The 24,974-nt window shown below is 39.6% G+C and overlaps 1 protein-coding gene across 1 annotated transcript; it reads left to right on the top strand.

Moving 5' to 3' along the window:
• Positions 1 to 6,283: 6,283 nt before the first annotated feature.
• LOC110971424 (beta-1,4 N-acetylgalactosaminyltransferase 2-like) lies at positions 6,284 to 23,820 on the top strand. Its single transcript, XM_051941479.1, has 12 exons — positions 6,284 to 6,430; positions 12,118 to 12,227; positions 13,853 to 13,996; positions 14,713 to 14,819; positions 15,669 to 15,706; positions 17,428 to 17,494; positions 18,037 to 18,150; positions 18,281 to 18,367; positions 19,118 to 19,299; positions 20,516 to 20,659; positions 22,518 to 22,746; positions 22,830 to 23,820. Exons 2-12 carry the CDS (start codon positions 12,118 to 12,120, stop codon positions 23,015 to 23,017), a joined length of 1,410 nt encoding a protein of 469 aa, XP_051797439.1. The 5' UTR covers positions 6,284 to 6,430; the 3' UTR covers positions 23,018 to 23,820.
• Positions 23,821 to 24,974: the final 1,154 nt, after the last annotated feature.

Here is a 24,974-nt window from a genome sequence, read left to right as displayed (position 1 = left end):
TTATCCTGGGGTGTGTCTACATACCCGGAGGCTGCAGATACACCCTGTTGGGGCATTTGTTCTTGTAATAACATTGTGGTTTATCAAACAACCAGCACCAAACAAGATGCTGAAGCACCAGGACTCAGCTCACAGACTCACTTTATTATGATCTGACAGATTACATTCAACAGTTATATTTAAACAGAAAACAATTGAAACTGTGCAAAATCAATCAGGTACGTATAAAAATGAAAAACAAGTGGAACAAGAAAAGACAACAGGAACAATGTGAGGCATTGGAGCAGAGAGGAAGCATAAAGATGCACAACAGACAATGTGAGACGTTCAACAACCTGCAGGAGTCACTTCTGTGCAAACAACAACTTATAACTACAGGAAGCAGTTAATTTTATTTTCATGTGTGTTGGTTTGTGTTCTTTCTTCAATTACAAAGGTTCCACTGATTGCATATAGTTTTTCTCATTCACGCCGAGCGGGAAGAGTTGCAAAACAACCAGTCAGGAGTTCAGTTTGTAGCATTTGTTCAGCATCCCAGGAATGTTGCTGGGTAAGTAAGACTATTAACAAGGCAAGGCAAGGCGAGGCAAATTTATTTATATAGCACATTTCAACAACGAGGCAATTCAAAGTGCTACAGAAAAGCACTGACTCTCAGTTCAGCTTCAGTTTCACATTTACATATACACACCTCTCTAAAAATATTGGAACAGTGAGGCCAATTCCTTTATTTTTGCTGTAGACTGAAAACATTTGGGTTTGACATCCAACTTAGAAGACGGCATTATTTGTACAGAACACCAAATTTTTAGGTGAGCAAAAGTATTGGAACAGAAAACAGATTAAAGTGAATGAGACTTAATATTTAGTTGCAATAATTGAATCAAGCCTGTGACCCACTGACATCACCAAACTTTAACATTCTTCTTTTCTGAGGCTTTTCTAGGCTTTCATCTCAGCCTCTTTCAACTGTTGTTTGTTTTGGGGGGGTTGCTCCTTTCAGTCTCCTCCTTTGCAGGTAAAATGAATCTCTATAAGGTTAAAGTCCAGAGATTGACTTGGTCAGTGTAAAACCTTCCACTTCTAGCCCCTGATGAAGTCCTCTGGTGTGTTTTGGGTCATTATCTTGATCTCCCAATCAGTTTACTTTCTTTAAACTGGCAGACAAAATGTTTCTGTAGACTTCTGAGTTCATCATGTGTTCCATCATCAGTGAAGATTAATGATCTTATCCCAGAAGAAACTATGCAGCCCAAGTCATGACATCACCTCCTCTGTGTTTCATAGATGAGCTTGTATGTTTGAGATCATGAGCAGGTCTTTTCTTTCTCCAAACTTTAGCTTTTCCATCACTTTGGTAAAGGTCCATCTTTGTCTCATCAGTCCATTAAACTGTCTCAGAATTTTTGAGGCTCGTCTCTGTAAATTCCAGCCTGGCCTTCCTGTTCTTCTTGCTAATGAGTGGTTTGATCTTCTGGTGTAGCTTCTGTATTTTGTTCATGAAGTCTTCTGCTAACAGTAGACTGTGATACCTTCACTCCTGCCCTCTGAAGGTTCTTGTTGATGTCACTAATGTGTTGTCTTGCTTGTCTATAATCAGCAGACGAGGCGTGCTAGCTGGTCTTTTAACTTTTATTATGACCACAACAATCTACATATATACTAGCGTGTCTCCAGTCTCTCACAACCAGCCGATCTACATGTGACTCGATGTCCGGCCACTTCCTGGTTCTGCTCCCGTGGCATGCTGGGTTATGGAGTTCTTTTACACAAACACTCATTACAACACATCTTCCCCCTTTTAAAGAAAAACAATATCAACCAAAACCGAAGCGATGCCGAAGCCTTGCAACTTTACTCTCATCCCTTAAAACACAATATATTAGAAGAAAAAACAATCTCTGACATTAGAACTTAACTTTTTCTTCTCTTTACACCAACACTTGTTTTTTTTTTTTTCGTTTTTTTAATCTGAACTTGTAGCTATTGCTGAACAGTAGACTTTGAGACCTTCATTTGTGCCCTCTGAAGGTTCTTGCTGATGTCACTAACAGTTGTTTTAGGGTCTTCTTTAACAGCTCTCACAATGTTTCTGTCATCTGCTGCTGCTTTCCTTGGTCTACCTGTTCCATGTCTGTTCCTTAGTACACCAGTGGTTTCTTTCTTTTCTTCTTCAAGACATTCCAAATGGTTGTACTGTCTATGGCCAATGTTTGTTTAGTGGCTCTGATTGTTTTTTTTTGTTTGTTTGTTTGTTTTAAATGATCTTTCAGCTTCAGAATTGCTTGTTTTTCACCTATAGACAGCTCTCTGGGTTCATGCTGGTTACACCTCTAACTATAGATGCAGTCTGCACAGACAAAACCTAAATGTGAAACTGAACGTAGACATTGAGTGCTATCTATTGTTTGAATAATTAATGTAATAGGACACATCAGGGCAACAAAACACACCTGTCAGTCACATGTCCGAATACTTTTGCTCACATGAAAAATGGATGGGTTCAAATAAGAGGTGCTGTCTTCTAAGTTTGTATCAGATCCAGATGTAAATACCTGGAAATAGAAGCTGAAATGTTGATCTCTTGTCTCATATTCAATTTTTGATGTCAAACCCAAATGGTTTCTGTCTATAGCAAAAATAAAATAATTGGCCTCTGTTCCAACATTTTTGGAGGCAAAAGTATACGTAGATAACTTTGTGGCAGGATGGACAGCTGTGCTCCACGTCTTTACAGGAATCAATGCAGAATGGGATCCAGCAAAGACAGCACCTGTAGGTGGACACAAGAACCTTCCAGCTTCTTACCTGAAGCAGTAATCAAATCAAAATGAAACTTTGTCATCATATCAGATGAGATAATGTTTCCCCAGTATCCAAAAAACAGATCAGCAGTTTAGTACTCTGACTGCTTGTGGAATGAAACTGTTGATCAGTCTGGTGGTTTTTTGTTTGATGCTCCAGAAACGTTTGCCTGATGGCAGCAGTTCATAGAGTTTGTGGAGAGGGTGTGAGGAGTCAGTAACAATGCTCAGTGCCCTGCTCCTGCAGCGGCTCTGGAGAAGTTCTTGAACAGAGAGGAGGGAAACTCTGATGACCCTCTCAGCTCCCCTGACGATCCTCTGCAGGACTTTTCTGTCTGACATCCTGCAGCTGGAGTACCATGTTGAGATGCAGTATGTCAGGACACTCTCAACCACACCTCTGTAGAAAGTCCTGAAGATGCTGGTGAGGAGAGAGGGTTGTTTCAGCCTCCTCAGGAAATGCAGTCTCTGCTGGTACCACTAAAAAACCAATGAGGTGTCCTTATTTCAGTTCAGTTCTTGTGAGACCTGCACTCCAAGGAACTTGATGTTCTCCATTCTCTCCTGTGCAGCCACTGATGCTGAGGGGAGCAGTCATCAGCCAATCAAACACACGTTTGATTGGACCGGCACATTCAGCAAGTGAAAAGGGGTAAATGTAAGTCTGAACCTGGTCTGAACATAATGAAAATAATTCACTTAATAATGGTAGGGTCAATTCTATCCTTACAACATATGGGAAGACAATCAAAATGACCTATATAACTGAACTCATAATATAATGCAAATAAGGTTGCTTAAAAGTTGGTGGGGACAATTTGACCCTCTTGAAAAGTTGGTGGTGTTATGTCCCTACCGTCCCTATGCAAACCTACGCCCTTGAGTTAATTATTATAGTCTCAAAACCATAATCATACAGGAAAATTACAAAAACAACAAATGAATTGATTTTATTTCATTAATAGTCTGAAAATGATAGCATAAAAATGCAATGAATGCTTGAGTTGGTTTCAGCTGGTCGAACGTCTGAATTATTTAAGACCTTGAAAATTTGTAGTCAAGTTATGTTTTAAGCCACAGACTTACAGAGAAACTTCAACCGTCAAGAGGAAATTAAACACTCAGGAAGTTAAACTGGTTTGGCAATATATAAAATGGTAATGGTGTAGAGGACAAGAACACATCTGATTTTATAACAGACATTTAGTAGCACCAGGCTAAAACAAATAAAAAATAGGCAAGGAGTGTTTGGAATGTTAGTTTGGAATGTTAGTTACGCCACTTTCTACGCAAAGGTTGTGATTTATAAAAACAAACTTGGCGTGAGAATGTGCGCACCGGTGCGCCAACTTTGATGCTTGCTTAAGCACATTTTGGAGACAGAGGGTACTTTGCATTGACCATTCATGGTAAAATGTGAGTGTGTTGTGGGCGGAATGTGAGGTGGATCCACCTGTGCAATCTTCCAGTTGGTGTGTGATTTATCAAGAAATTGCATGCAGCTGTGCTTACGCACAGTTTTATAAATCAGGGGCGAAGGGCATACGCCCATTTCGTATTTTCGGCGTACGCAAACTTTAGTATGGATCCTACGCAATGTTTTATAAATGAGGCCCCTGGGCAGGTACATGCAACAAATAACACAAAAATTAGGACACCATTATACTGGAAACTGCTCTTTTCCAAATCTGTTGCTGCTGACCTGGTGTTACATCAGTGGTCGTGGTTGAAGATGAACTAAAAAGTGCTGCCAGGTTGAGATGCAGCGACTTGTCAAAGAGTTTCAGTGACAAGATGTTAAGATATTATGTAGAACATGTGTGTAAAACAACTGAGATGTCACTGGTTCTAAAGAAAGATGTTTAAGTGTGAGAGATTTATCCAACTGAAACTGTGATGGATGTTTACTGAGCAGAAAATATCCTTCTATGTCTGAACATTTAACATGTTCTTTTGTCTTTCTAACTGAGGGTCTCATTTGCAGCTACGCTCCACTTTACTTTTCCTATTTAAGCCATCTGATTATTTTTATTTAAACCAGAAGCAACAAGCAGTAAGCAGTGAAGCACAGAGGAATGTGACAGAGGTCATTTCTTGGCATAAAAGTTTGCAGCAGATGATCAATAAGAGAAAATATGGAATCAACATGAAGTTAAAGTTGTCTTTGTCTGCCCTCTAGGGTTTAAAACAAGAACAGTCATTAGCCTGTGACACATAGAAGTATATTCCTGTTTAATCCTGCAGGAGTAATGTTTCATCAGCCTTTAATCACAGTCTCACTTCTGACATTGAAGGAGCTTCCAACAGTAAACCTACAAATACATGAATAGAAGTGATGGAGGGATGGAGAGCAGCAACAGCTGGAGGAAAAGAAAACGGGTGTTGACTTTCTTCTATTTCTGTTCTGTGTAAGATTCTTCTTTTTCTATCATCAAAATGTTCAAAATCTGTTATTAAGTGAAAAATAATCACATCTTAAACATGAAAGCATTCTTATGTGGACAAAATATAACACAAGCAATAATACAAATGATTATTCTGAAACAAAATGACAAAAAAGTCATAAAAACACACTGATTCTTATCTGGCTCATTTTGGAGCCACTAATAGAAGAATGTAGGGTCCAATCACTGGAGCATCTGAGGGTTAAATGGTGTTTTATTTTGCATTTAATCACTGAATTGTGTTTTTTGTGGGGGGGCTTTTTTGTGCTTTGCAGTGACTCCATCGGTTAGAGTAGGATTGTGATTTTATGATTTTGGATTGTAGATCTCCACATTCCCTGTTCTCCAATTTGTCTCATGGTTCACTTGTGGTTTAACAGGGTTAACACCTAGTTTAGTTTGTTTCTGCTTTAGTTTTTGTAGATTACCCTCTGAGTTTAGCTGAGAGCATTAGGTAGGTTTTTGTACATTGGCTTATTTTTTGTATTAGGTTTGGTTTAGTTTTCCCCCAACTGCTGTTCTCTGAACCTCTGTGACAGTCTGGTCTTTATTATTATTATTATTATTATTATTATTAGCCTTTATTTAACCAGGAGAAATCCCATTGAGATTAACAACCTATTTTTCAAAGGAGTCCTGACCAAGATAGGAAGCAGCAAATGCAAAACATTTACAAAATTACACAGCTAAAACAGAATTAAAGCACGAGCAAAAGACACATAAAAGACTTAATTTACAAGCAAGTTATGAAAAACAAGTGCATGTTGTGGCCTCAAGAACTCACAATTTGGATTTAAAAGTGCTCAATGAGATGAACTCGTTTAATTTCTAGTTTTTCTACAACATATTCCATGTAAAAGGTGCAGAGTAAACAAAAGCTTTTCAGGAACAGAAAGCAGCAAATGATCTTGTGAACGGAGAGTAAAGATCAGAACTTCTCTGTGCAGGTAGAGAACAAATGTGGCAGTAGTCCAACTACTGAATTCCATGAAAGTAAAGCAATGACGGATCCTTTATTTCAGAACATGTCTGCTGCCTCCTGATGTCTCCTCCTCTCTGGGAGGAACGAGACGGGAAGAGGACGAACAAACGGAGAAATAACGGAGGCGGGAAGAAGGCAAAAGTGTGGAAACGAAACTTAACTCTGAGACCAGACGGATGTCCAGTCTCTGATGCTCTGAGGTGAGAACAAAAAAGATTTATTTCAAAGCGAAATTTCCCTCAAAGTGTAACAGAGAGTGCAGCTGAGTTGTAGGAAGAGCTTTGTTGGGTTTCTGTTTTCCTGACGGGACTTGTGGATGCTGGAGGAGGCTGGTAGTCCAGAACGACAAAGCTGTCCTCTGGGTCTCTGATGGTAAATATCAGCTGTTAAATTTAGACAGTGGTGCTGCAATGCTGCTCTTTTTCAGTTTCATTTCATGTGAGAGGAGTGAAACGTTCAAACTCCGTGTGTTCTGTGGTGTGACTTCCATCAGTGTTTTTAATTAGTCTTCATGCTGTTCATCTGTAGATGGACTTTACTGCAGGAACCATCTCTGGAGGTGGTGACAGATAGATAGATAGATAGCTGCATAGATGCTTTATTAATCCCTAAGGAAATTCAAGAATCTACCTCTAATAACCTGCTGTAAAAACACAGCATATGTTGTACAGTAATATATCGTTCTTATTAATACAGCTGTATTCAACTAAATATCAGCAGGAAGCTAAAAAACAGTCTTACAGCAGATTACAGTCTTTTTCTGGTTAGTTTTTATAGATTGTATTTTACAAGACTTAACTTACTTGAAATTTGTTAGCTGCTGAATGTGTTCAATTCAGCAGTTAAATAATTTCAATGACGTATCTTTTATTATACTTAAGAAAAAATGGAAACCAAACTCAATATACCTGGTACATGCAGAATGAGAACCAGCATGTGGTAGGACGGCCCAGCCCGTCTCCACTTATCCAGGTGTTTTCAATCAGCTCCTTGCAGCGGTGAGTAATCAATCACCCTAATGCACCCCGATTATTGGGCGGAGCCACGCGGACTCATATCTGGGAGAGGGGCTGATGTGAGGGAGTGCGGACCAACGAGGTGGTCTTGAGACGTTGGCTGTCGGGCATTTTTCCTTTCATTTCTGTGTCAGCAGAGTCGGCCGTATCTGGGTCGAACGCTGGGAGCCAGGTGTGTGTGTGTGGCCTCGGTGCTGGGCGTAATAATGTACACGGCATCGGCCTCCTGAGTGCTGGTGTTTCTCCAGGGTTTTGTTTTTTCCACGTGTGGTGTGTCATATGTGTCCCCTCCCCTTCAGTTGGTCATCCCCGCCTGGTAAGCCCTCAGCCCTGTGCTAGCGGTCAAATTGCACAAACTTAATTACGTCTTGGAGGATCAGGTTAACGTGGTGCCACTCACCATTAAGGAATTTTGCGGCATTACCACCAAGGGGCTTTTTAGAGAGGAAGGGTTGTGAATTTTTTTAAAATATTGTTAATAAATTCTACTTTGGTATACTGTAATTGGAATCGCGTCAGTCTCTAGTGTGTCTCTGGTGCCTGTGTGTGGCCTTGGTTTCTTTTGCATTGGAGCAGTGGTCCTTCATAAATCAGTCTGGGGGTGAAACTCCCCCAGTGGTGTTGTCGGACACTGGGCAAATAAGAAATACATTTAGCTCTCATAGCCTTGCCACAAGCACAAAGAATGGATTATATGTTACTGAAATTTAATGGGTTTAAAAAAGTCAGTTATTAAAATGTGTTTAATATTGATTTGGCTTTAATAAAAGCTTAATGTTAAAGTCCTCTCTTGTCTGAGCCATTTCTATGCTCTGCGATTTCCAGAGGTTTTCATTTTGAGATGTGACATTTTTAAGTCATTAGCTTATAGCTGTGTTAGCACTTTATATCATATTCTATGATATCTATTTTAGAGTAATAAACTCTTTATGAAGATTTCAGTACAACAATAACAGTAAAATGGCACCAAAATACTGACAATAATATACTGTAAAGCATAAACTCTAAACAGTGCAATAATGTAGTATTTTTTACAGTAATAAACTGTTGTAGAATACAGTAGGTTTGCTGTAGAATAACAGTATTATGTGGCAACTTTAGCTGTGAACTCTTCACTGTAAAGTTACAGGGAAACTTCTTAGAGTCCTAAGACTGCCTGGGAGTAATAGATAGGAGTGCTAGCTGTGTTTCTACTAGCGATCCAGTCCTTTACCAGGAGCCTGTCTGAGCCAGTTGCAATGTGATCCATTAAAGTTAAATCCAGATGTTGTTCAGGTGAGTCTGTGGGACTCTCCAGGTGTTAAAATCACACAAAACATTACATATTGACTTTTAAAGGAGTCCCAAACTGTACATAATATTGATATCTAAAACTTTTTTGTATTTGTACCAATAGCAAGTAGTTTATCCTGCATTTACATAATTTAAATAAATAAAACTACCATCTTACAGTTTTTGAATGCTACAGTATTTCAGGTTTTTTTTTTAGGCAAGGCAAATTTATTTATATAGCACATTTCAACAACGAGGCAATTCAAAGTGCTTTACAAAGACATTAAGACAGAAGATGAGAACAATTATTAAAAGAAAAACAAAAGAAAACATTTATGAAATCATTTAAAAAAAAGGTCAGAACGGTAAAAAGATCAAAAACAAGAGTCAGAAAACAAGGGCTGTTTAAAATAACTGTCATAAAATAAGATTTAAAATAACTTAAAATACTTCAATCAAAAGCAGCTGAGAACAGATACGTCTTCAGAATGGACTTAAATGTGCTGAGATTTTCAGCTGATCTACAGTTTTCTGGGAGTTTGTTCCATATATATGGGACATAGAAGCTGAATGCAGCTTCTCAGTGTTTGGTTTTTATGCTAGGAACTACTAGAAGACCTGATCCAGATGACCTGAGTGGTCTGGGTGGTCTGCTCAGACGTGAAATTACCTATAGACACAAAGTAATTCCTATTCTTTAGGTAAGATTTGAACCAGTTGAGTACTGTGCTGGATAGTCCCACCCAGTTCTCCAGTCGGTTAAGTAGTATATTGTGGTCGACTGTCAAACGCAGCACTCAGATCCAGCAGGACTAAGACCGACATCCTGCCGCTGTCTGTATTTAAGCAGATGTCATTAATTACCTTAATGAGAGCCGTCTCAGTGCTGTGGTGCTGTTGAAAACCTGACTGAAAAACGCTGAAGCTGTTACTTTTTATTAGGTAATTGTTTAGCTGTTGAAAAACTGCTTTTTCAATGATCTTACTTAAAAATGGAAGATCAGAGATTGGTCTGTAGCTATTCATTTGTAACTTGTCGAGGCTGCTCTTTTTTAAAAGTGGCGTAATCACAGCAGTTTTTAAAGCCTGAGGAAAAACACCTGACATAAGAGACAAGTTCATGATCCATAAAAGATCCACCAGCAGTACTTGGGAGACTTTTTTGAGAAACCTTGTTGGCTGAATATCCAGGCAGCAGGAGGAGGAGTTTAGTTGATGTATAATGTCCTCCAGGTTTTTGTGATTAATAGGATTAAATTGCATCATGGTGTTTTACGCTGACACAGGACATATCCTGAACCTGCTGTGGGGGCACTAACTGCTTGTCTAATGTTTTGGATTTTCTCTATAAAGAATGATGCAAAGTCGTTGCAGGCCCTGGTAGAATGCAGCTCAGGGGCTACTGACACACAAGGGTTTGTTAGTCTGTCCACAGTAGCAAATAAGGCTCGTGTACTGTGACTGTTTTTGGTGATTATCTCTGTGAAATAAGATTGTCTTGCATTCCTCAGTTGTAAATTGTAAGTCCACAGTTTCTCTTTGTAAATGTCATAATGAACCTGGAGTTTTGATTTTTGCCATCTGCGTTCAGCTTTCCTACACTCTCTTTTGCCATTTCTGACCAGTGTGGCATTTCTCCATGGAGATTTTTTCTTACCAGAGATAACTTTCACCTTAGTTGGAGCAATGGCATCCATAATGTTTACGATTTTAGCATTAAAACTACCTATCAGCTCATCGACTGAACCCCCAGACAGAGCTGGTGTAGAAGAAAAAGCCTGGTTAAATATTTCACAGGTGTTTTCAGTAACACACCGTTTTTTGGTTACCTCCGTGAAAGTTGCTGACTGCACCGAGACAGTGCTCTCAAAGAAAACACAGGAATGATCAGAAAGACCAACGTCAGACACTGTAACATTGGAAATACTCAGACCCTTGGAGATAAGTAGGTCTAACGTATGCCCTTTGTCATGTGTGGCCTCTGTTACATGCTGAACCAGCCCAAAGTTGTCAAGAGTGTTACATAGATCTATAGTCCCTCTGCCCTGAGGATTGTCAATATGGATGTTAAAGTCACCAGCAATAATTACACAGTCAAAATCAATGCAGATCATAGACAGCAGTTCACTAAAATCATCAAAAAAGTTTGCACAGTATTTAGGAGGCCTGTAAACATTAAGTTGCACAACTCGAGATGAGGACTTCAGTTGAAGGGCTATGTACTCAAACGAGGAGAAATGTTCAAAGGATAACTGCTGATACTGAAAAGATTCTTTGAATAAAATTGCAACAGCGCCCCCTCTCTTGTGCACCCTGGCCTCACTGATAAAACTGAAGTTGGGAGGGGTCGACTCGATGAGAACAGCTGTACTGTTATTTTGGTCTAACCAAGTTTCAGTTAAAAACATAAAATCAAGATTATGCTCAGTAATAAAATCATTAATTAAAAATGTCTTCCCTGCTAAAGATCTAATGTTTAATAGAGCCATCTTTAATGTTTGAGGAGTTTTGCCTGCCATGTGAGCAGAAGTTGTTTGTGGTTCACAAACAATATGTACTATATTTAAAAGCTTTTTCTTTCTGTGTCTTGACATATCCACCTTTCTTTTTCTGTTGCCTACTAGGACAGAAATACTGGTTACCTGATTCCCATAAGGCCCCGGCTTTTCCTGGTTGATGACATTAATATCAGCTTTGAAGCCTGGACCTGGCTTACATTTTTTCTGACACGTCGCTGCCAGATTTTTACCTTTTGGTTTTGTTTTTTTACAGAACTCTTATTTTTACAGAGACTGTTGCTACTCCTGCTCAGTGTGCTGCTGTTTTACTAAAGACACATGGTCTTATTCTGTGAGGAAAAAAGCACCGTCTGCTGCAGCAGATGCTCTGATATTCTCAGTTTGTTTGTTCAGCTCTGTAATCATTTCACAGACTGATCACTTCACCTGGCATCCATCAGTGAGCTGTTTGTTCTTCATACTGCAAGAAAGGGACCAGAGTGGAACCTTAAGAGGCAAAAACTCTGATATTTCTATAATGTTACCGTCATTTATTTGCTTCAACATTTTTCTGTCACCAGGACAAAATAAGAGGACTTTGACTACAAATCATATTCGAATGTTAATTGTGAATTACTTAAAGCTTACATTGACATTCTGTGGTTTATTTCAGTAACCGTTTGCCTGTGAGAAGTTTCAAGGTTTTTTTTTTCTTTTATTCTGACGCTGGGTGTGTCACAGGTAACTTCTGACCAAAAAAAGAGTCCATTTGTTATTCTGTTTTTTGTTTTGTTTTTTGGTCTGTGATCTCTGAGCTCACTGGACGTGTTCTCCCCCTCACAAACTCAAATCTAACTCCTCATTTTGTGTTTATGTTTTCAACCTCTACTTTTATGAATGTTACCTTTTTCTAAGAGTGTGTTTGAGAACAAATCAGTGTAAAATTTCATAGAATTAAACATTTAAACCTTGCCGTAGATCAGAAAACATCACTAAAAAGTCTGACAGTGGAAGTATGGGGAGTTAATGCTGATATTTTTCACATGAACATTTGAAAAGGCTGATTCATCCCTGAATATGATTGTGTTTGTTTGTCTTCAGATGGAAGAAAATCTGAGATTGACTCTCGCCGTGGTTCTGCTGGCCTTTTTTGTGGGTTATTTGTATGATCGAAAGGAGCCCGAGGAGGTTTTCCCGACACCAGGACAGAGGTAAAGCTGATTGGTTGTCTGTGTGCAAACTGCCTCTTCCTCCTCTATCTTAAAGAACAGGAGAAAGCATATTATGAGGTGGTTCCATTTAACTCTCTAAGTTCTCGCTGAACATCTCAAAGATAACTTCAGTCATAGTGGCAATGAAATGTGGTTTGGTTGCCATGAGATGTAATTTCCGATGTGTTTCTGCATTGCATCCATTCAGATAACCTACAGTCTCTTCCATAGGTCTTCTTTCACTGTGAATTAATGGAGAATTGATGTCCTCTGTTCTGTTCAGCATCAATAACAAAATAAATCAATGACTCTGCTATCCCACATCATAAACAACTCAACAGAATAACATTTTATACAGAAAAACATGGACATAGATTAGAACAGCAGATTATACTTGTTGGATGATATAAACAGGTGATTATCTGCTTACCTGCAGATTCCTCTTAGAAGTAGAAGAGCCTCAAGATAATTAAGGAACCTTGAACTGCTCACGTCAAAGAAGAGGTTGCAGGAGGAACATCTCATCTCCACATTGGTTCCTAGGGGATTTTTACCTTTTTTTTTTTTTGTAGAGTTATGTGTTGAGCTAAATTATTTTTGTTCCATAAACAGTTAAAAATGGAACCCTGAACCCCACAGAATGGTTGTCTGAAGGTCCTCTCTGTGGAGTTCATCAAGAAACCTCACTGTAACTTTTAATAGCCTGCAATGGTTCCTCAATGGTTTGTCTCTACAGTGACGATGGTGAGGATTACAAAAAGGTTCCTCAGAGCTCTTCTACTTATAAGAGTGTATCCACCAAACCAAACAGTTCAGGTCGACCTGAAGGAACTCAAGTCCTTTTATGGCCAGTGAGACTGTTGCAGGCAGGAAGCTTCTCCTTCTCCAGGGCAACAAAAGTCTACATCCAATGTTCTTCTGAATTTTTTGGTTTTTTTGACAACAGACCTTTTAATTTTTGTCTGTGCACTAATGTCATTCAAGAGCTAAAACAATATGACTCACTAGAAGGCGGAGGAAGCCTCTATTTGCTGGTATGTGCAATGATAATGGCCATTTAATGAGCTCATCACATGCAAATCCAGTGATAAAACCAAGACTGAACTTAAAGAGCTGATTTCCTCTGTACATGCTGAGATGAAAGATGAATTTCTTTGGACACGTAGCGTTTTGTCCTTGGACTAGAGTTCAGCCGCTACAAAGCTGCACCAAGAGGCTTGTCTTGGAGCTGGTTAGCTTGGTTATTTGTGATGAAGTTATGTTCTTTATTGGTGGGGTGGAGCCAACATGCAGGAGAGCCAGAGAATGAAAACTGTTATTCTGTGTAACTTGTCCTATAATGTGGTGGGTCAGGTCTTCCAAATTATCCACCTTTTATCCACATTCAGCAGTGTATTTCCTTAAAGTGAGAGTAAGAGCAGCTGCACTGTTTGTTGGGGAGTTGTTATGCTGCTCACCAAATCAGGCTTCCTAGTTATAGTCTCACTGGCCATAAAATTTCATTGAAAAGGTTCTTAGGGTTGCACTCTCTGAACGATGTGATCTTCATGCTGCTATAACATTGTGGTTGTTTTTAATTGATACCTTTTCCCCCCTTCACATCCGTATTATTCCCATCCTTTCAGATCAGAACTTCCCAGTCACCTTCCTCCACCTGGTCCATGCACTTGTCCTGAAGGCTCATCAATTCTCAAAACTTCTATACCTGAGAACCAGTATGAGGAGCTGCTGCAACGCCGAGCTAAGGAGTTCCAGAAGTACAAAGCCAGGTACTGGATGGAGGGATGGGTTGAAGAATGGATGGGTGTTCTCACTACCTGTGTTTTTATAATGTATTTTATGCACATTTGAGGCATAGCCAACATTAGTTAATGGGGGAAAAAAGGAAGAAAGTCAATCGAAATTGCTAATTTTGGGGAAAAAATTGTAATGAAACATCTTCGAGTAAGTTCTGAAGCAGCGAACCTCAAACTCCGATTGATTCGTCTTTTCCCACTTGATTCCTTGTTTTTGGCTCTGAACTGCATGAAAGATGACCATAACCAGCAGACAGGAAAGACAAATTGCACCATTCCCATCTGAAAACAAAGTGGCTGAAGTTTATTTAATTAGTTTGGTTCTTCATCTCTGAGGCTTTTTCAGCGGTTGACAAACTAGTTTTATTTCTGGTTTCTACTGTTTAATACAGGTAGCGTGGCCTATAGTGCCACCTGCTGACGACACTGTGCAGCCTCGTTTATTCACTTCAAATCAGGAAGCATCCTACGTCATGATTAATTTGCTTTGCAGTTATGTGGAAACTCAGTTATTGAATGGTTTAATGTTTCCAATACTATTTCAGCAGCGCTTTGTTTTTCCGCTTAATATCTTCTGCTTGTGTTCACATTTGCAAGAAAACGTTTGCTCAAATGTAAATGTCAACACAGCAGTTGAGTCCAAGAGCAACTTGTTTGCACGACCGACCCACACTGCATCTCCCCAGCAGGACATCATCTGTACTATCCAGACTGCTGTTTGCTTTGCCGAACTCCCCTCTGCAGTATCCTATCCAGGGTTACACAGTCCGGCCTTTGACAGCCACTCTCATACCAGGTAGGCTACCTTCTATGTCTGGCTTAGAGAGCAACTAATCAGTGGTGAAGTTTTTGCGTTGCACAACAAAATGACACAGCAGTACGTTGGAGAAGGTTGACTTTATCAGAGTCAAGGAAACAAGCAGTATCAAATTTGACTTTCAGGAAATTTTACCTGTAAGCACAAACAAGTGTCACACCAATAAAAAATAGATTTAGTCTCTCAGCGCCGTACCTTTCTGCAGCACAGAACACCATATTTACTCTATGCTCTGTGCTATGAACAGACTAAGGAACAAAGTTGTTTACTGAACCCTGAAATTTCAATGCTTGAGTCCCACTTCAGGTTTGACCGTTCCCAAGGCTTCACTATCAGTAAAGTTACGCAAAATTCGTCTGAAGTGTTTTAAAAGTGGTCACCAACTTCAAATGTAAATGGGTAAAATAAATATCTAAATAATTTTCCTTACATATTACTCAGTTAATTTTGGCATTATAGGCTCTAATGCTTAAAGTATTTGCTTACCGGGGGTTTGAAAATGGTAACACACACATAGAAGGGGAGGAGAGACTTACAAGACATGCTTATCCAGTGGCAGACGTATACAGCAGACATCCAGTGAGTCAGGCGATAAAGGATTTTGTCCGGTTTTGAGTGCAGCAGGTGATCTGTAATAGCAGGAGAACTCAGCATTATGGATGTTCTAACAACATAAAGCAGACAGGACAGAAAGCTTCATGGAGGTTTTACAGGACTTATTTCACTGTCTTGGTGAACTGATTTCCATCTGTTGTAAAAGTCAATAAAACCTGAAACTGTCTTTCCATAAAACTGCATCATGCAAGTGTTGGCTCATTTTAATTTCAGGTTTAGGTCTCTATGCAGGAGAAAGAAACAGCTACAAGGTTGGTGTGATCCTGAAGATCAGATGGACTCATTCTCACCGTATCTCCCTGATTGAACGGTTTGGTTTTTCATGCAAGATGGCTGCTGATTGTTTATTTTTAATTCAGATATATATTAGTGTGCATGATATAAAACATGAGACACTTCAGATAAGGCTTTGGTGTATTTTAATCTGCTGTTACTGGTGTCCTAAATGGTAACTCTGTAGGGTTTTGCTGACTGTGACCATTGTTGAGATTCTGAGAAATGAAAACACTGAGTTTGCATTAATGCTCTCACAGAAATAGTTCTTTTGTTTTGTTCTGTCATTGTACAGCAGCCATCTTGGTGTTAACCATGGAGTAAGGGGCAGAAACCTCACTGCAACTGTGATAGAGATGCTGTCTTTTACTGGTTTTACATATTGTCAGGCAAACACAGCTACCATGGTACGGCATGTGCAGTAAAATCAGTGATGGCTCTCAAAACTTCTGAAGGTCTGGTCACACCTCGATTACAAATGAAAACGGCTCCTTGTAAACTCATTCATTTCAACAGAACCGCCATGAGCAGCAAGAAGCAAACCTCCACAAATTTTCTGTGTTAAATGACTTTGGTGCAGTTTGACTTAGAAATTTGCACCATTGACTAACAGCAAAGTATTTAAACTTGTCATGTGTGTTTTGAGTCACTTGGTAAACTATTCCTCCTAATTAAAACTTTTGTGTTCAACGTGCCTTCAAGCGTGTAAAACCAAATATTTAGTAAGGACGTACAGGTGATTTTCATCGTACTACATCCTGATGTGACCGTGCTTTTATTCAGTAAAACCTGAGTGTAAGGGTGCAGTGGTGTCGCTGCTTATTCTTCCAGCCTTTGATTTCTGCACATATTAAGGCCTGCAGTGACTCTTCTGCTCTTTCCAGCACTGACAGCAGGGCCTGTCCTTACTTACACTGATTTCCTGGTTTTGTAGTTGTGGCGTTGGGCTGGCCTTCATTCAGCTTTGCGAATGAACAAATGAAAAATTATATAAGAAACTGAAAGCGGACAAATACTAATAGCCTGAGGAGTGTACTGTGAAGCAAGATCAGTGGGTTAGCAGAGAATACTGGGTCTAAAGTCAGAGCTTTCAGTGTCATCTCTTTTCTGAATCCATGTTGAGGAAGTTGGTCTTAAAAAGAAAAAAGAAAAAAAGCCCAAAATAGGATTATCAAGTTTCCGATGCTCCCTGAACTGTTCATCTGTGTCGCGCTGTTCTGTTTGGAGCTTACTCAAATCTAAGTTTATAATTGTGATGTTTCATCAAAATCCTTTCATTCTACAGGTCTGATTTTAAAATTGCCAAAAAGAAATTCAGATTCTGTCAGAAACAACAAATTATGCATTCATCAGTGTCACCATGAAGCAGTTAGTTCACAAAAGAATAAGAACCACCATTGGTATATCTGTTCTCTCGGACTGGGGTTTTGTTGAGCCAACATACACAAAAACATCCGACCATTTCAAACTTGCTCCGTTGTACACCCCTCTGGTGCCTGAAGCTAACTTTGACCTTTCTGAATCGCAGAGGCTTATTAACATTTATTTGCACATTAGATCAGAACTTTCTGGTGATTGGGGACCAGATTCTTGCAGGAGTTGCACAATATTCTTCTGCTATTGTGAAACTAAAAGCAGATGATTGCATTGTGTGGATACTGTGACTGCTGCGTAGTTTATTCATGTGTGTCTTTACTAGGTGTCCCTGAACGTGTCCAAAGGCATCCTGACCACAGAGGCTCCAGCTGAAGGAGTGACAGTGAAAGGTGATTCCACCGTCTCAGCTGACTTCAGATCATGTAGGATGAATATGAGTCAGTCTGATTCTGTTAATCAAAACAGTTGTTGTGGATGTTGTCACTTTAAATTAGACTGTCTATACTCAGCCAAACTAGTGATTTCCATATTTTCATCCCATTTCTGATGTATTATATGTTTCTAATATAGCTGCTGGCTGTTCAGTGTTTCAGATATTTGAAAGTTTGTACTATTTGCCAGGAATCCATTGGTTTAATTTTAATACATCATATAAATCTGTTGTTGGTGAATTCTGTCAAATTTGCACAGTGAGGCAACACGAGACAAACTTGTCATGTTATTTGCATTCCTACATTTATTAAATAAATAATATTAATTTAACCAGTCAAGGTGCCACACCAGCCTTCATTTTAACTGCCTGTTAAAGCAGTGATTCTTAACTATTTACCTTGAACATATCATCAAAGACCACCGTACTATGAAGACAGTCAGTTGATGATTAAAAGGATTTTGTTTGATTCTTGTGAATTTCTCTGCTTGTAAATGACAGGAGCTGGTGAGAAGGAACTGATCCTTGAGTCCAGCAGTCTGGTGAGCCTCAATGACCTGCTGTCCAAAGTGTCCTACAGCAGCACCGCCTACCATGTAAACGCTGGAGATCTGGGTATGTGTCCAAGAAATGAGAAGTAAGCTAGAAAGAGCCACATTTCTAAGACACATTAAATGCATAAAACAGCTTAAACAAGAGTCCCCCTGTCGTGTGCCTTCAGTAAAGTGTTTTTTTTGGTACTTAGCAACCTTCCAGTTTGAAGACCACAAAGCCGTGTTTCCCATTGCAATCAGACAACCTCACCTGCCAGTGCTGTACGACATGGGAACAGGTAGGGGCGCTGTCCTCATGACAGGCTGAATATTTACAACTATTTATAGCTGCATTCTACTTGTGTGGTCTTTGTTGAAATGTTCAAGCATCAAGAAAAAGAACTGTTCTTTTTTTTTTTTTTGCTCTTTCTGCTCTTTTTTATTAGCCTGAAAATATAGTCTTCAAAAGTGTAGGACTCTAGCTGCATTATTTCTCAAGTTAAGGCATTTCAAACCTTGTTCCACTGATTGGGGCAAAAAACAAGAAAGAAAATTCAACAAGACCCCACCTCCTTGAAGAATTTTTACTCAAATTAATGTCACCCAGGACCCCAGATTTTACATGCGTTCAACCCGATCAATATTCACCTCTTTAAGATAAATATCAGTAAAAGCATCAGTGAAGATGGTCAGGCGCTGGGCATTCAGTGAACTGAGGCAGAAGGAGCCAACAGTCTGACAGGCAGACATTTAGCTGACGATAAATTGTACGCTAGATTTAGTGATTCATAAAATAAAGAAACTTGCAATCGTAGCCCAACAGGTCTAATATCACCTTTATCCTTCTGTATCACTGAGAATTTATTCAAGTTTAGTCAGTGTAGTCAATCACTTAATCCTGAAAATAAAGTACAACAACAAGCCAGCAGGCTCATGTTAAACTGTGTGGAGGATTCATGTAACAGTATTTATTCTATAATCGTACACGGTGACTTCTCATTGTGTCTTGTTTCATGAAATGACTCTGTGCTGACCTCTCTGTCTGTCAGACATCAGCTCTCAAGTCACCATCACCACAAAGACCTTCCTGCGCTACGACAAACTGAACGTGCTGTTGAAGAGCATCCGACGATTCTACAGAAACGTTCCAGTCATTATTGCTGATGACAGCTTGGAACCAGAGAAAATTAGTGGAGAAAACATCCAGCATTACATCATGCCTCCAGCACAGGTACACACACACTAACACCGTCATTTATGAGCTTAACACACATTTAACACTCCTGACTTTTTCCAATTCTGACATTCGGTTTATGCATTTTTAATTGTTATTTAACTTGTGTTTGGCAGAATAATAACAGTTCTATCATATTGAATACGTATTAAATGGATTAAGTTTAACCAGTGGTTCCCCCTTTACCACAGTCTGAATGTCCTGAACAAAAGTTTCCATATGCTAGTAAAGACCATAGGGATCACAGCAGTGTTGAATTTCCAATGACTCCTGTAACTCTGAAATGTCTGTGATGGAATCAGTGAAACTCATGTGTCTTGGTTCCAAACAGAAACATCATGTATTTGCTTCTTTTATAGATTTTTACAGGTTTACTGGAAATCTTCTGGGTCAAAAATGTACATACAGTGATGCTAATATTTAATTAAACCTCCTTTAGATGTTTTCACTTCAACTGCTGACTTTTGGTAGCCGTCTACAAACTTCTGGTTCTATCTTTGACCACTCATGACAGAATTAGTACAGTTTGTTGGCTTTCTGGCACTGACTTGTTTCTTCATCACAGGTTCTTGATGGGTTTGAGTCAGGACTTTGGGGAGACCAATCTAAACTTTATTATTCATGTACTTGGTGTAAAGCACCAGTTTTACTGGCAGCCAAACAGCATAATACTACCACCACCATGCTTGATGGTAGCTGTGGTGTTCTTAGGGTAAAAGGCCTCATCTTCTTTCCTCCAAATACATTTCTGGTTGTTGTGACCACATGGCTAATATTTTTGTTTAAGGTTCTAGAGGGCAGCCTTCTTTCTTGCATGTTCACTGACTGTAAAACACGTTTGACTGTGGACACTGACACGTGTGTTCCAGCAACTTCTAATTCATTGCAGAGCTGCTTTTTGGTGATTCCTGTTGGACCGTTTACCCTGACCAGTTGTTTCCCACCAGCAGATGATAGTTTGTGTTATCTTCCTGTGGCAGTGACTCAACTGTACCATGAACTTTATACGTACAAACAATGCTTTGAACAGATGGTCTTGAGATCTCTAGCTGCTCTAGGGGAATTTCTTGACTCTCTGTCTCTTTCAAACTCAGGAGAGGGACTACAATTATCATTTTATTGAAAAGATATTTCATTTTTTCTGTCAGTTCTCTGCATTGAAATTACCTTTAGAAAAGACTGCAAAAGATGTGAAACATGTTTTCTCCTTCAGGGCTGGTTTGCTGGCAGGAATCTGGCAGTCTCCCAGGTGACCACAAAGTACTTTGTGTGGGTGGATGATGACTTCCTGTTTACGAAGGACACGAAATTAGAGAAGCTTGTGGAGGTGATGGAGGCGATCCCTGAACTGGATGTGGTGAGAATGAAACCGTTCATGTCTAAGGAGTCGGCTTGTGTTCATTGATTCAAAAAGAACATTATGAAGTGATTTGCCCGTCACCCTCAAGTTGTTGCTAGCGGACATTCAAGGTTGTCCCATGGTTTCCCACCCCAACTGTTTCTTAATGAAACTGGCTAGCCTGCACTCCAACAGTGACACTCCACTCAAGTTTAATTTTTTTTACACAGTACAGTTTATAGTTGGGTTGATCTAAAAGTTCTATGACTGTACACAGAGCGTGGGAATAGCTGTCATTAAACAGGAACACATGACATCATGCTATCAACCACCAGATCTGTGTTACACTAACTTCCTTATAACATTTCTACTACTGTGTACAATCAGCACTGAATCTCCTTAACTGTGTCACAAAGGTGATCCTTCAATTTGAATTCAGTTTTGGGGAAGACGAACAACCACAGGGAGCCAAATCCTGCGAGTAGGACAGGTAGGGAGCAGCAGCTGTAACAAACAACAGATTGGCCTCTGCACCAAACGTTCTCCCTCAGACATCTCAGGGTGTTTCAGTAGAACTCTGTCTTGACAGTCTGAGCCTGGTGGATTAATAGCTGGTGCACGGCCATGTGAATGGTAAGAAAACAACAAACATGCTCTCAGTGCTCTTCACATGTGATGCACTTTGGCTGGTTGTACAGACTATGGCTCTCCCACTGTGAAAACTGGCATTTCTTCTCTTGTTGGTAGCTACAGACCAACATCTCATCATGAATGTTGGCTCGCCCCAGCTACCGACGGGAATGAAATGTTTTCTTCTTTGCTGCAGTTTGTGTTTCATGATGAAATCACAAATGTGCATTTACTAGTGGTCAGTAAAATGTGTGTACCACAGATAACTCGGCTGATAGCGTGATGTCAGGTGAAGTGTTGACATATGACAGCTATTTTCATTTGATCGGATCAAAGTGATGCGGATCAAAACTTTTCCTCTTTCAAAAATCAGATATGTGTTATTTGGGTTCGATCGAGACCATGATGAGCTGTTCTTCTGTTTTAAAGTGTTAGAGATGATAGGAACCAAACTTGTGGATGTTGTTTTGTTGTAGTCGATGCTAAAGGAACTCAGGGATGCCGTCATATGTCCAATGTTATCCTGTGCTCCCACTGATCACCCTAAATACGTTTGACGACTACGATTTGACCTCAAAGTTCAGATTAGTTTAACTTGACACCATCCACTTTTTGGAGATCAAGTTAAACTCAGTGTCACTGCAGTTCTTATTTGACCTGCCATCGGCCCGTCGCTGAACTTCGACATTCCGTGGTCTCTGATTGTCCCGTCGCTGCTAGTTTCTTCCTGTATGTTCACACCTTTAAAGGGGAAATCAAACGCAGTCAAACACAAAGTAGACATTGCTTTTTCTGGAAACAGATGCAGACTTTTTTCTGGTCAGAGTTCATAGAAACATTGAAAGTTTGCATGATTGATGAGTTTCCATGTTGCTTCACATAACTAATCCATTCCAGTATTGATACTACTAAACTACACAGTATACCAGAAAAAAATGAGTATGTATATTTAATGTTTGCAGTACATAAAACTGTTAAATGATGGTTGTCCAAAATACCCAGATGAACCACTACATCCAGTTCCCAGGTGTAAATCAGAGCAGAAGATTGAGTAGCTTAAAAAAATAATTCAAGTTCTAAACTTGTTTTGATCTGAATTCAATGACACAATCGTCTTTCAAAATCGCCACAGTTGAACCTCTGACTTGTCAATTCCAGCTAAATGACACCTGCAGCCCGTCTCAGCATGTACTGGGTCAGAGCCATTCACCCAGCAGACGGTCTGTCCTCTGGTCTCTGTTCGTAGGTTGGTGGTTCTGTACAAGGGAACCAGTATCAGTTTGTTCTTGAGTATGAGGAAGGAGAGGAAATGGACGGTGGCTGCCTGAACCGGAGGAATAGCACACGTTTCCACCCACTGCCTGGTTACCCACAATGCTCTCTGACCAGCGGCGTGGTCAACTTCTTCATGGCTCGCACAGATTCAGCCCTAAAGGTGGGATTTGATCCAAAGCTCTTGCGGGTGGCGCATTCAGGTAGGTCCAGACCTCAGCAGAAGCAGTAAGTCCAAATCTGAAGATTTTCATCTTAAATCATGAATGTCTGACTCTGACCCTAGAGTTTTTTATGGATGGCCTGGGCTCCCTGCTGGTTGCTTCGTGTCCTGACGTGGTCATTGGCCATCAAACAGAACCAAACAAGGATCCTCGCTACACACGCTTCAGAACCCCTGAAGGGAATGACATTACGTACAAACTGCAGCTTCACTTCTTCAAAAACCACCTGAAGTGTGTCCGGTATGGATAGATGACAGAATATGGACATCAGGCCTATTGGTTTCCGTTATCTGCTTAAAATCTCTTTATTCACCATTATAGCTCAAGTTAATGAAAACAGGACATGCTACCTGGAGGTAAAATTTGGAAATGGTATTGTTCTTTGTCCAAATCAAACCTTAAATTTGACACTTTTAAAATTTTACATCATGAAATATTTGTGGAAGAATCTTTTTTTGTGTTTCTAAAGGTGTGGCTGCATTAGACAGAAACAAACACAAGTGACATTTTTTGTTTGTTTACAAGACAAACTAACAAAACTAAATTATTGATAATTTCAATCTGTCAGTTCTCAACATGGTTGGTATCAAAGTCAAACAGGTTAGGTTTCTATGGAGGATTTTGAATTGATGGCGAGCTACCCTTGAACAAACTGGAAAACAGTTGGTTAGATTCACCCCTTCACCCATCCCACTGTTGGCAGGCCTCAATCCTCACAGCTTCATCCCTTCCCCAATGGTGTGGTAGGACTTGCTTGGTTAGATTTGTTCCAGTTGGTCAGGATTTGTTCATAGACTTGTTTCATGGATGAATTATTTTGATTAACACCATTGGCAACAGTGGACCCACACTCACCTGAATTTAAAACTGTTGTTGAACTGAACATAGCACTGTGACTTTAATTGTTAAAAGTGAAGCTGCTGAATTACAGGTGAATGTTTGATTTATTCTCACTCTGATTTGTTGTTATTGTTTTGTTCTATTATTTTGGTTATTGTTTTGGCTTGATGTATTTTCTGTTGATTATTTTTTAATACATTACTGGTAACCTAATTTCTGAGTCTTGTGTTCATTAATTTTCACACATCTCCCAGAGCCTAGCCCTTAGCCCACCTAATGGTAGCATATTTCCATTACAAGTGCTACATGTGGATGAACTTGACTGGCCTGCACAGAATCCTGACCTCAGCCCGATAGAACACCTTTGGGATGAATTAGAGAGGAGACTGAGAGCCAGGCCTTCTGGTCCAACATCAGTGTGTGTGACCTCACAAATGCACTTCTGGAAGAATGGTCAAAAATTCCCATAAACACACTCCTAAACCTTGTGGACAACCTTCCCAGAAGAGTTGAAGCTGTTATAGCTGCAAAGGATGGACCAACATCATATTGAACCCTATGGATTAGGAATGGGATGTCACTTATATTCATATGCGAGTCAAGGCAGGTGGGCGAATATTTTTGGCAATATAGTATAGATAGAAGGGGTTTTGTAAGGCCTCAAATTTAATGAATAAAATATATTTTGCCCTTTTATTTTGAAAGTGATTTACAGGATGAGTTAGTATAGGTTTGTGGCGGTAACTTGACAGATGTGTGTTGACGTAAATCTCGTGTTAAAAGTATAAGGTTGAAGAGTAGAAATATCTGTTAAGTGTCTCTAAATGAAGTAACTACTACGAATAACGTATAGCATCGGTTGTTGATGATTTCTCTGTCTGTTTCTCATCGTTACACTTTATTGGTCAGTTTCACAAACTTTAAAGTGCTAGCATGCTAACGTGTGTCTGGATGTTAGCATGAATGTGTCTCTGGTAGGAACAGCAGCTTCACCTCCTGAAAACTTTTACTAAAACACATTTAAATTTACAACATTCAGCAAAGATGGCAGATGCAGATGTTGACTGTAGCATTTTAGCTAATAATGAGTTTAGAACGTTGATGTTAATAACGATCTATACTGATGATTAATGACGAATGTTAATTTAATGTAGTGCTGCAGTTCCACACTGTGGCCACCGGAGGGCAGCAGAGGTCGTTGTTGTAAATACACTCGGTGAAGTAAAGTCAAAAGTAATAACATTAGGACAACACTTCCGGTATGCGGTGTAAAAATAAAGCTGAGCTAAAAGAAATGAGATAAATTAATGGTTTTCAATTGATGTAAACGAAAAAATGAATGTTTAATAATAACCAACTGATCCTGA

Source organism: Acanthochromis polyacanthus, chromosome 21, assembly GCF_021347895.1.
Source record: "Acanthochromis polyacanthus isolate Apoly-LR-REF ecotype Palm Island chromosome 21, KAUST_Apoly_ChrSc, whole genome shotgun sequence".
NCBI lineage: Eukaryota > Metazoa > Chordata > Actinopteri > Pomacentridae > Acanthochromis > Acanthochromis polyacanthus.
Note: the sequence above shows the minus strand (reverse complement) of the source record. Positions and strands in the feature narration are given on the sequence as shown.

Coding starts and splice junctions, on each gene's coding strand:
- LOC110971424 (XM_051941479.1), top strand. CDS start 12,118: ATGGAAGAAAATCTGAGATTGACTCTCGCCGTGGTTCTGCTGGCCTTT. Junction 13,997..14,712: donor TTCCAGAAGTACAAAGCCAG/GTACTGGATGGA, acceptor TCTCCCCAGCAG/GACATCATCTGTACTATCCA. Junction 15,707..17,427: donor GAGAAAGAAACAGCTACAAG/GTTGGTGTGATC, acceptor TGTCTTTACTAG/GTGTCCCTGAACGTGTCCAA.